At 37.0% G+C, this 13,488-nt stretch overlaps 1 protein-coding gene across 1 annotated transcript; it reads right to left on the bottom strand.

The window, feature by feature from the left end:
* Nucleotides 1-2,746: 2,746 nt before the first annotated feature.
* LOC149851397 (stress-related protein-like) lies at nt 2,747-6,393 on the bottom strand. Its single transcript, XM_090000566.1, has 3 exons — nt 6,285-6,393; nt 5,803-6,024; nt 2,747-3,350 (listed from the first exon to the last, which is right to left on the bottom strand). Exons 1-3 carry the CDS (start codon nt 6,297-6,299, stop codon nt 2,913-2,915), a joined length of 675 nt encoding a protein of 224 aa, XP_089856692.1. The 5' UTR covers nt 6,300-6,393; the 3' UTR covers nt 2,747-2,912.
* Between the last annotated feature and the right edge of the window lie 7,095 nt (nt 6,394-13,488).

The following is a 13,488-nucleotide window of genomic DNA, read 5'->3' as shown; positions in this document are numbered from 1 at the left end:
AAACTTACATATTTATAATTATTGAAAAGTTGGGACATAGGCTTGTAACTTTTTTGTTTTGAGTCATAACTAAAGACTACTCTAAGGTTTCTGTTTTTGTTTCTGCATTTCAAAAATAGAATAGAAGCATGTTATGCAGACCAGAACAGATGCATGCTATTTTTAAACTAAATGCACTAAAAATTGAAAAAATAAAAAAATATGAGAAAGATAGATCATAACATTAGCTTTTTAATGCCACCAAAATCACATTGATCTGATGAGAGACTGTTTGGTTGGAGAGAAATGTCTGATGTACATAGATTGTTTGGTTGTTTAATGTGAAATGCTTGCTTCTATTCTGAATTTGGAGATAAAAAATAAAAAGTCTAGCGAGGTTCTTGACTCCTAAAAAAAATGTTATAAGCTTATGTCTTAGCTTTCTAACGATTGTAAAAATGCAGATTTTCAACGTCGGAATAGAGAGATACAAACCTGATAACCTGAAGACAATGATTGTTCTGTAAAAAAAATATCATTTTAACATATATTTTATGTGATTTTCTCTTAAATATATGTGGAGTTCCTCATATATATATATATATATATATATATATATATATATATATATATATATATATATATATATATATATATATATGTAATTTTCTCCTAAATATATGTGATTTTTTTCCTAAATATATTATTATTTTTAAATATATATTTTTTTCTCTTATATATATATATATATATATATATATATATATATATGTTTTTCATGAATGAAAAAACACATATATAAGAGAAACTTCATATATATTTAGGAGGAATTCGCATATATAAGAGAAACTCTGCATATATTTTTTTAAAAATCATAAAAAATATAAGCAAAAATCGCATGTTTAAGATAAAAATCTCATATATACGAGAAACTTCGTATATAATTAATATATATATTTATATTTAAGAAAAAATCACATATATAGGTGAAACTCTGCATATAGAAAAAAAATCACATTTTTAGGAAGAAAATCGTATATATAAGAGAAACTCAGCATATATTTAAGAAAAAATTGCATATATTTAAAAAAAAATTACACATATTCAAAAAAACACATAAAAAATTGCATATGTAAAAATAACTTTGAATATATAGAAAAAAATCACATGTTTAAGAAGAAAAATTATATATGTAGAAATAACTCTGCATATATAGAAAAAAATCACATGTTTAAGAGAAATTTTATATATAGAAGAAACCCTAGATATATTTAAAAAAAATTATAAAAAATATATGAAAAAATTACATGTTTAAAAGCAAAATCGTATATATAAGAGAGACTCCACATATATTTAAGAGAAAATTGCATATATATAAAAAATACATATATAAGAAAAACTCTAAATATATAAGTAAAAATCACATGCTTAAAAAAATGCATATATATATATATGAGAAACTCCTCATATATTTAAGAGAAAGTCTAATATATATATATATATAGAAGAAACTCCACATATATATATAAAAAAAATCATATATATGTATATAATCACATATATTTAAAAAAAATAACATATATCCAAGAAACTCCGCATATATTTAAGAAAAAATTATAAAAAATATATATAAAAATCGCTTATATATTTTTTGCATAAGAGTAGTCAATTTTTATCACATTTTTACAATCATTAAAAAGTTGAAATGTAACTTGTTTTAAGTCTGAGCTAAAAATCCACTAGAATTAGTATTTTTTTCTCTAAAATCAAAATAAAAGCATGCTCTACATATTAAAATGACTGAACAATCTATCTTTCAAATAATGTCTCTCTTCCACCCCCTCATCAAATCAAGATAATCATCACTCTTCCATCCCTCATCAAATCACGATAATCTTGATGAGATTGCAAAGCTATCACCTAATCTATCTCATTAATTTTTCTGTTTTTCTAAATTTTTAATGCATGTAATTGAAAAATAAAATAAAAAATAAAAACAAAAAAAATGCTTCTATTTCGGTTTTAGAACGAGAACCCTAAACAAGTTTTTAACTCAAAATAGGAAATTTATAAACTTATATCTTAGCTTGTCGACAACTATAAAAAACACCGAGATCAAATCTTATAACAAAAATTATTCCACAAAAAATAATCGCATATTTGAGAAAATTTATATATATATATATATATATATATATATATATATATATTTAAAAAATCACATGTGCAAAGAGTAAAAAGGCCGTTATAAAACCATATATTTGTGATTTCAAACATAAGTAAAATAACAAAAATTGCAAGGCATTTCAAGAAACGAATCGATCATTTTCCATTTAAAAATTTATAATATTTTTTCTTTAAAAAAATACAATCCAAAAGTCTTACCATGCTGAATTCATCAAATTAAAACCGAACCTAGTCAAAACCTGCTTAAGTTTGGCCAGCAAATTATTCACCATACCAATTTCATTTACACGTCTCATGTACAAAAAGTTCACATGTCAAGTACCCCGAGGTGGTATGGTATCTATGTGGTAAGCAAGGATCGAATCCCTCTGCCACATGGGGCAGCTGGTAAGGGCCCGCCTAACCCCAGCTTGCCTTTGGAAAACAAAAAAATCACGTCGAGTATTTTAACCCTGGCCAAGGGAGGTTGGGGTAGTGGGAAGGGGCCTTGGCAGATAGACGGGGCAGCCAACACGTAGCATAAGTCTCAGGGGCAGGGGTCCTAACCTCAGAGTTTTGCAAACAGTATGGCCAAGAGGGATAATGGAAGTCCAACCACAGCCGTTAAACCAAGTTACGCAGAATAACAGAGCAAATTGTACAGTCCGAACAGATGAACAGAATATACAACAAACTTATCAAAGCATAACCACACATCTAAAACTTTGACACCTTCCCAGCTCATAAATCCTAACACAGCGCCACCATCAATCAGACACTTCGGTGATGCCTTCAATCTCACCTGATTCTTTCTTCTTCTTCCCCTCGAAGGTTTTGGCAATCTCCACAACAGGAACCAGAGGAAGATAGCTAAACAAGTGGTGGCCGTTCTTGGTCATCTGAACGACAGTCTTGTTGTACTTCTCAGACAGGTGTGCTGCAGTGGGGATCACAACCTCAGCGAGCTGCGGGAACAACGGCAATGCGTACAGCGCATGATATACCTTCACCGTGTATTCCACGACGACTGGCTCGTACTTGGCATAGAAGCTCTTGCTAGCAACCATGACTCCCTCCTGCTGGACCTCAGATACAAATGACTTGGCCACCTCAGGCACCTTGTGAGCTGCTCCATAGGCTTCACAGGAGACTTTCTTCACGGGAGTGGGGACATATAGATCCAACTTGGTCGCTGTTTCATCCACCTGAAATAAACACGAGATGGGTAAAGTAGCAAATTCCAAGATTTTATCAACCGTATAAAAGCTTGTGCTGTAGAAAAACCACGCACTGTGAACAAGCACAAGAAATTAGGACACCACGAAATTGTTTCAGAATCACAGTTTGACTAGCAATCATAAGGTGAAAAGACCTTGCCTTCCGAGCACCACAAGTATTCATATCAGTTATGAAGGGCCCCAGTTACACAGCAGTACTTTAAAAGCGCACGCAACACCACTCATAAGGGGCACGAGACATAACGTATAACAACAGAACCAACATTTATAGATTAATGCCCATACCAATTTGAAATAATATGATTATATAAGATAAAAGTGTTGTGTGCAGCTATGATTAGCACAAACTACAAAGAAGCTTTTAACAGAGAAATTTGCAAAAGCAGACCATGCAACTGATATGTTGAACATGCCAGTTTTGAAGGAAAAGTCCATCCAATGTTTGGACCTACTTGATACTAAAAGATAAGCTTGGAAAGGTTCAGGCCAAAGTGGAGATTGTTGATGTGGCTCTCAATAGTAAGACTTTGGATCTCAATAGGTTGGCTAGAGTATACGGCATGGAGAGAGAGAGAGAGAGAGAGAGGTAGGTGTGTGTGTCATCCACCACTCCCGGCAGGTGATATACGTATTAAAAAAAAATAGCCACCATTCTTAACAAATGGTGGTCGATAGAGAACGTGTGATTTAAGGTGGCATATGACAGGTGAAGGCCTTCTATAATAGAGAACCAGTGAACCCAAAGGATCATCAACCAATAGTGCAAATCAGATGAACACAAACTTGGGTGAAAGGTTAATAGTTGAGAGAGCAGTTAATAATTGTGAGTTATCAATCGAGTTTATGAATCGATTTGCAAGTTTATAGTAATCCGCTTTTTTATAATTTAATCTTCATCATTAGTAACAATTAAGTCTTATAAGAGTGATGCGCTAATCGTAGTTGTGCACAACAAAAAGTTCATCCATGACTGAGCATGAGGGTTGTTCCACTAAGACATTTCGACAAAAAATGTACGGTCAATGCTTTACCTACATGTCTTACAATACGAATGTGTTAAAATGCTGAATAAACTACCAGCAACTTGGCCTAGTCCACAAAGAAACCCCAACCATAACAGGTCCTAACCTTCCCTTGCCTTCGTCCCTGAACTCATCCTCCAACCACTACACAATTTATCAGGATCTTCAACAAGAACAACAACAAATCTTAAGACACAGCGAGTCTAGGCTTCCGAAAACGTTGAGCCTTCTCTCCATGAAGATGGACAGGCAGGTAATGGAATCTCCAGACTTGAGTCAGTAACTCAGTGCCCAAGCAGATGGAGTTCTTGAACAGAGAGTGACTCGCCCCAATTGCCCTCCAGAAGTCATGATAAACCAGGTAAACCTGATGGGTGCCCCTCAAATCTTCGTGACATATGACCCTATGTTTACGGCAGAAGTTTGTGCCCAAACCTATGGAGTTCTTAAACAGAGAGTGGCTCGCCCCAATTGCCCTCCAGAAGTCATGATAAACCAGGTAAACCTGATGGGTGCCCCTCAAATCTTCGTGACATATGACCCTATGTTTAGGGCAGAAGTTTGTGCCCAAACCTATGGAGTTCTTAAACAGAGAGTGGCTCGCCCCAACCGCCCTCTAGAAGTCTTGATAGACCAGGGAAACCTGATGGGAGACCCTCAAAACTTCTTAACATGACCCTATGTTACTGCAGAATTTTGTGCCCAAACCTATGGAGTCCTTGAACAGAGAGTGACTCGCCCCAACCGCCCTCCAGAAGTCTTGAGAGACCAGAGAAACCAGATAGGCCCCCCTCAACACTTCTTAACATATGACCCTATGTTACTGCATAAAGAAGGATCTAAAAGAAAGTGAATTACAGATCAACAGCAAATTTAACACTGCATGCCATTCATCATGTTCAAAAAAACAAATAACGGACTCAACATGGTTGCAATCAGATCTTCAACCCCATATGTATTCAAAGACGAAAAAACATTCAAGTAGATACATAGGGCTCAAGATCAAGTCGGATTATCCCCCAAAAACACAACTCAACGATCAACTAGACCAGCATGAATCTACGCTCAGCCTCCAAAATCAATCCTAGAAAATCTAGAACGAAAATCGGAATCTGAATCCCAAACAACTTTCGACTCCAATCCAATCCCCAAATCTCTGATTCCATTGTCTATAGAAAACGAGGAAAGCAATCTAAACAACCCAATTTACAAAGGGCGCGAAAAATTGGAAAACCACATTAAACTGCAATAGCAAATCTACATATCTCAGATACCCCAATTCTAACAAAATCAACTATTATGGAAAATTAGAGACCAAGAGAAAAGCCAAAAACCAACTCGTTCATGACAAAAAAAAACTCATCACATATCACATATCAGGAACCAGAAACCCAAACCTTCTTATCGAGAAAAACCAGAAGATCGGAAGGGACTCCCTTCAGCTTCTCATAGACCGGGCCGACGACCGCCTTCACGGTGCCCTCGACGGCGTCGACGCCCGATCGCAGCGGCCCAGAATTCTCCTTCGCATACCCGTACAAGCTAGAGACGCAAACCAGGATTCTGATCGCCACGACCCTGAAGAACCCCAAGTACTTGAGATCGCCCTCGCGGTATTCCTGCAGCACCAATCAGAAACCCCAATCCACCAAAGGAAGAAAGGGGGGAAAAGAGACCCAAACGAGTTTCTCAGATGCAACAACTTATCCAGCACAACAGGATAATCTTGGATATTGTGTTAAGAACCAAAGCAACAATATCGCAACATATCCTACTTTTTCTCGATACTCGGTGTACATCCAGAAAATCCACAAAAGATCGAAGAACGAAGCAAAGAGAAGACCAGAAAGAGAAAACCGATGACCAATTTCTTGCTTACCGTATTCGTCGCCATGATCGATCGACGCTTCCTCTTCGCTTCTCTCTCTCTCTCTCTCTCTCTCTCTCTCTCTCTCGTTTTTGTGGGCTTCTGCAAAACAATTCGCTGAGCCCAAGGGGCTCCTTGTGACTGCATAAGCAGAAGGAACTTTGAATCGTGACCGTTCGTTTGAAATCGAAGAACCTCATCGCTGCACGTTTCGCTTTTTGTGGGCCCACATTTCTTGCAACGTGGCAGTTGCCTGGAGTTTCCTTCGATCACAAGCGAAGGCGAGCTGCGAGAAGATTCCCTTGAGTCGTCTCGGAATCGGAACTGGTCTCATATAGTTATCTCGTATCGGTTGTGGCAAGATGTAAACGGATCAGGTTCGGCACAGATGTGGGTTTCCATCAATCCGACCTAATCGGCTATTGCATAATAGGATGCGGATCCAAATTTGAAGTGGGATGGGAAAACGTAATACCGGATCCAGACTCGACGAGATAATAGCATCTATTTTATATGTAACTGAATGCTAATTATCTGTCAGATTGGAATTCAGTTTGGGTTTGGATGTAAAATTGCATACTGAATCTGAATCCAATTACCAATTAAATGTTATTTGCACTACCAAATTTGATTTGGGTCCAGTCGAATTTCCAACATAAATTCTTTTAATTGAAAACACTGGAAACCCAAATTCTATTAATTGAAAGCACTGTATCGGACCCTGAATTCAGGGAATCGGAAGATTCCCATTCGGGACTAAATCGAACTGAATGGGCCAATCTTTAACCACAAAAAGTCATGCATAAAATTATTAAAATAATATAAAAATATTAAAAAACCATTTTTTACCAATTTGCAGATTTTATTTAAAAATAGATCGATTCAGGTCAGTTTAGTTTTCCTATCGGCCAATTCTGGCCCATTGACAATGATACTAATGGCCTGTTTGGAATCTGGTCGTTGGGATGGGTGTTTCCCTGAGATGGGAAACCTTTTTCCTCCATATAAGAAAATGTAGATAGAAAAAAAAATTTGTATTTCAATGTGAAGAACATGTGACAGATAAGGTAATTCTATAATCTAAATAATCAAATTAGTTTTACTTTACTCTTTGATGATGTTTATTTAAACCCTAACGCTCTACTGTACATTTAAACAACTTATTTCATGAGATTCTTTTTTAATATCTCAATTATACATTTGTTTTTTATGATTTCCAAAAACTTTTGCAATTGTAAGAAGCAAATAAATTTTGGTTAGCTTAGTGGGGTGGGTCATTGGCCACTAGATGAGTGGTCAAGGTTGGATTCCCATGAGTGTCTCCTCCTTGTGCAACCAGACACCCAACATAGTCCCCGAGGCCGGGGTCCTAGCCTCAAAGTTTTACGCTGCCGATACAATGACCATAGGTTAAGGGTGGCAAAATCTAACACAACCCGCCAACCCGCTTCTTAGCCGGGTTCGTGTCGTAAATGGGTTGACCCGCCTAACCCATTTATTAAACTGGTTGGGTTCGTGTTAGGGGTATGCCAACCCGGCTGTCCCGCTTAATAAACGGGTTAGGCGGGCGGGTCAACCCGTTTACCCATTTACTCGAACCCGACCTGCCAACCCGTTTACCCGAACCCGACCCGTCAACCCGCCCGCTAACCCGCCAACCAGTTTACCCGACTCGTTTATTAAACGGATTAACCATGTCGTGTCGGGTTACCCGTTTAATAAATAGGTCGGGTTCGTGTTTGCCACAGCCGACCCGTTTAATAAACAGGTCGGGTTCGTGTTGAGGTATGCTGACCCGCCAACCCGACCCAATTGCCACCCCTACCATAGGTATAGCTGGCTGAGACAGCATGACCAGGTCTTACTGCTAAATACGGTTTCTTCGGGTAATAAAAAAAATGACAATTAAATATAGCAAGTGAAAAAGAAGGGACGAATAAAAGAAAATGTTACATGTGTAGATTATGATATGGATAACAATAGCAATAGTAGTATATCAGCCATTATTTACAAATTTTACCCAGCATTTGAAACAATTGAAGAGCAGTATCAGCCATTATTTACAAAATCTTACCAAGCATTTGAAAACAATTGAAAAGCGCGCCTAAATTTTTACATAACAATTCCATGGAAACATTGATTTTAAACTCATTTTCTTCTTCTTCAAATTTTACAATTTTTGCCATTATAAGCATAACATGCTCACCATCTTATCCATGAACTTTTCCCTCATTGCTTCTCATATTTTTTTTCATAATCCAAGGGAAAACCCATCACCGTCTGCACACTAGCCTCTAATTGGTAAAACCCTTTATCTCCCTCCTGCCCATCGGGTTTTGTCCCAAAACTATTGGGGGTAATACTTAGGATTTCTCAGCTATTTTTCTACATTTAAATAAGTTAATGGGTATTCATTTATTCTTAAAAAGTTTAGTCTTAATTGAAAAGTTGAAGAACTTCACATGAGTTTACATACTTGAGAGTTGCATTTAAAAGCAAGGTCCATCGAGGGCATGTCGATTGAACTTTGAACATTTGACCTAGGGATGGCAGTGGATCGGGGGACAACGGGCCCTCGTCCTGCCTCGCCCCATTTGGACAGGGGATGAAGGGCATCAACCAAGGATGGAGGTGGGGATGAAGGTTAAAATTTATCCCCGTGTGGGGATGGAGGCAGGGATGGACTTACGCTTTCCCCCGCTCCGCCCCATCCCCATCTTAATCCCTGCCTTGCCCCATCCCTAATCCTTTAAGGGATGTCTATAGACCAAGGGGAAATGGGGCCTCGCCCCGCCTTGCCTCGCCCCCGTTTGGACCGGGGATGGAGGACATGAAACGGGGATGAAGGCAGGGGTGGAGGTTAAAGTCCATTCTCGTGCAGGGATGAAGGTTCGGATTTTGAAACGGGGCGGGGGTGGAGACCTTGTCCCCCGCCCATCCCTAATTTTACCTTCAACTTTGAAATTAGGATTTGAATTTGGACTTGAGTTTAAGTTTTGGTCCAGCTGGTCTCAACTCATTCTTGGACTTTGAGCATTTTTTTGGTACCCATGATGGTTTTATTTCAAAGACTAATATTGACCCTCTTTAATCTTTGACCAATCCTCTGTGTAAGCATTGACCAATGGTTTTGGATTTAGGCTTAGTTAACCCAAAAGTCGGAGCCCCCCCTGACTTAGTCCAACATTCCCATTTATTAGTCAAACGTTTTGAGATCCTCCCTTTTTATTATAAGATGTTTAATTGTTGACCTCTCCCCTTTTGCTGAACATTTTTTTCATCTTAGTAGGGTCATTTTGGACCCTTACCTTACTCTTTTGGTTTGTTGACCATACCCAGGTAGTGGGCCTGCATTGAGTGGTCGTTTGGGCTTTTTATGGCTAGCTATTTGATCGGACTAAGCACTTTATTGTTAGTTGTTGGGACTAGGGCAACATATACCCCAATCTTCACCCATTCTCTTTTATCACTTACAACTCTCTCTCTCTCTCTCTCTCTCTCTCTCTCTCTCTCTCTCTCTCTCTCTCTCTCTCAAGTGAGCTTAGGCCTTGACTTAGTACTAACCTTAGTTTAACCTAGGGTCTACTAACTTATTTAAGAGGTTATTCAAGGTGGTTTGTTTTCAGTTCTTGGTCTCACCTAGTGAGTGTGTGAGCCATATTTGCAAGTAAAAGCTCGCTTGTTTCGTAACAACAAAGTTTTATGAATACTCATTGCACTAGGGATTCTAACTATGGCACACTTTTATTTTTTTGGTTGAAACAACAGATAAACATTGCTGCTAAACACCATTTTTGCATATGTGCATCATGCGCACTATATATATATATATGTGTGTGTGTGAGAGAGAGAGAGAGAGTAATGATAGGTGTCACACCTTGAAATTTAAAAAACATGAAAATTTATCAAAAATTTCAAAAAACAATTCTTTTTCTATATAGGTAACGAAAAATAAAGTTTTATGTTGTTATTGGGTTTCACAATTTCATGTTGGTAATAAGGGTTAATCAACATCCAGCATATCAGAGTAAAACCAAAATATTATTTACATAATTACTGTAAAAATGTACTGCTCAAAATACAAAGCTTGGAAAAAAACAAAATTTCAAGCTGGGCTCTTGATCCTCTGCAGAGTGTTGGCATTGACTGTCTTGTACCTAAACAAAACTTCATTAAAGGGTCAGACTGTTCTGGTAAGTTTGTACCAATTTCAAGATTTAGAATATTAAAATATATTCAAGTACCATAATTTAGCTCTACTGATGCAACTTAGATGTTACAGTTCATTTGTAGCTAGGACTAAAGTCATTCTACAAAAATATATAAACAACACATAGAAAGGAACATACTTAGTTGTTTTCTATTATCATGGCATATTTTTACTTCGAATTGTGTGGTTCAAAGGTCTTTGTTTTAATATTTAATCATTCACCCTCGTACGTGAGAGACAACCATTGCATACAATTGAAGTATACTAAGAGTATATTATTCTCAGATATTTTAACCTGGGTGTCAAACTGAAGTAAACCCAAAACAGGCGATTCCTGACCATGAAAAGTCAGTGCTACATCTTGACTAACTTCAGTAATTAGGGATCTATCACCTAAGATACGTGAATAGCTCTGGCCTCTAAAACCTACTAGTGAATAGTGACCACTAGTATACCTTGCTCCTACAAACAAATAGAAATCACTCGAGGTCATACTATCTACTTTCTTTAAGGCCGATATCATTTCAGAATGGGCATTAAAGGCTATCTTAATTACAAAGAACATTATTTTATGTGCTTCAGCCTTGTACGTCAAAACAAGGTTCAGTACTGTGTAACCAACCCACTTAGTATTTGCTCGGTATATATACAAGCACTTTGCCTATGAGGTGAATCAATTTTTGGTATGTTTAGGCATGTTTTACTTATCATACAGTGTCTTTTTCTACACTTCAAGAGTTTAAATTATCTCAAGCTCACATAAGAGCCAAACCCTAAACAAATATATGTCTTACACTCTATTGTGCACTTATGGCATCAAAAAGGTTCTTCAAACCTTGGCCTTTTTTAGCTGCAATTTATTTATTTTTTCATCTTTAGGTATGAAAAATTCATTGTATTCAGGGTTTCGCACACCCTAGCTCCAATATTGAGCTATCACAAATATGTATGCTTGGAATAACTTATATGAGGCATTATTTTACCCGTAAGGTGATGCATGCAAATGATTTTCCTTGTAAAGCAGTGCATACGAATTTAAAATGATTTTACTTGCAAATTGATTCATGCATAGTGAATATTGTTTTATTCCTAAGGTGAATTATAAAATATTATTTTATTCGTAAAGTGATGCATACAAAGTAAATATTATTTTTATTTGTAAAGCAATGCATATAGATTAAATATTATTTTATTTACGAAGTGTTGCATAAAATATTATTTTATTTGTAAAGTGATGCATGAATATTGTTTGATTCATAAATCGATCTATAAAATATTATTGTATTTGTAAAGTAATGCATGCAAATTAAATATTATTTTATTCATAAAGTGATGTATAAAATATTATTTTATTTGTAAAGCGATGCATGTGAATTGAATATTATTTTATTCATCAAGTGATGCATAAAATTTTACTTTATTTGTAAAGTGATGCATGTGAATTGAATATTGTTTTATTCATAAAGTGAAGCATACAATTTTATTTTATTTAGTAAAATAATGCATGTGAATTAAATGTTTTTATTATTATTTTATTTATAAAGTGATGCATGCAAATTAAAGATGAATCAAATATTAATTTATTCATAAAATGGTGCATGTAATTTAAATATTGTTTCTTTCCTTTTTTTTCCATGTCAAATTATGCATGAAAATTAAATATTATTTGTTCACACAACACGATGCATGTAACAAAAACACATGAGAGTTTAACGAAATATAAACAAATCATATATGAGTACCAACATAACAACAATATGAATTTAATATCGAAACTACGGGTTTTTGGTATAGAAACCTACCTTGTAGAGCTTGTCAGAAAGAAACAAAAAATGCTCTAAATATCTCAAAAGAATTTTCCTCCAAGATGAATTTCCAACGTGCGTAGGTCAATTGAGTCAAACAGCAATAGAGGATGGAACTGAACCGAGTCAGGGGCAGTGGAGGTCACAACCTAACCGAACCGGGTAGCTCAGGAGAACCGATTTGCAAGGGGAATCGGGTCAGCTGAGGTGAGCTAACAAGGGACCGGGTCAGGTGGGCTAGCAGGGAACCCAGCTTGGCTTGGTACAGCTGAGCTCGGTGGGTTCAATACAGGCATATCTAAGGGCATCAAGTGCAGCTTGGTCAAGTGAAAGCTCGGCAGTGTGGAGTGTGGTATGGCTAGGTGCGGGGCAACTCAGTTGGGTGATCCGATGGCGGCATAATTAGGTGGTTCAGTGTTGTAGTGTAGAAGGGAGAAGTTGGGTGCAGCGCAGTGGGTGATTAGGTTCAAACAAACAGGGCTTGACTGGACACAAGGGGGGGGGGGGAGCTAACTTAGTAGTTAGGCGAGTGGCTAGCTGGGTCGACCTAGGGCTGAGCTGAGCTCGGTCAGGGAGAGTCACTAGTGTGAGGGACTGAACCAGGTGTTGGGTCACCACCAATAGTGGTGGTGACAAGGCTAGGCAATAAAGACTATTGAGGCACCACCACTCGTTGGTGGTGGAAAAGAAGAGAGAGAGAGAGAGATTCTCGGATGAGTGAAAGAAAGAAGAGAGTGGGCTCTTTAAATAGGGTAAGGAGGAGAGGCTGGTGTTGCAAAATGGCACCACCAAGCCTAACTCGTGTGAGGCTCCCAATTTACAAGTACTGAATTTAATCCATAAAATCATGAGAAGCAAAACCACTTGTGCCCTTGGAGGGAAAAGATATATTTGGATCTTGAGTAAGATCCAGATTCATATTCATCTAGATCTAGTCCTGTTGGGTAGGGGGTAACAAACCCAGCTTAGTTAGGGTTCTTAATTGGGTTTAGTTTCTCTAACTAGACTCCTAACCTTTTTTTATTTTTTTCTTTTTAATACCTAATTATATTTTTTTATAAAATATAAATTTATTTATATACAGTTGGCTGAGCTTAGTCAACATAGGCATGGACCGATATGACCCTCTAATAATAAATACCTCCACAATGTACTCAAAATGACGATCTTGCCCTTAACATGGTTGGGTATGGTTAGAGCT

This window comes from Nuphar pumila, chromosome 1 (genome assembly GCF_984573655.1).
Source record: "Nuphar pumila chromosome 1, dmNupPumi1.hap1.1, whole genome shotgun sequence".
Classification (NCBI taxonomy): Eukaryota; Viridiplantae; Streptophyta; class Magnoliopsida; order Nymphaeales; family Nymphaeaceae; genus Nuphar; species Nuphar pumila.
The sequence above is the reverse complement of the archived record's forward strand: the minus strand, read 5'-3'. Positions and strand labels throughout refer to the sequence as shown.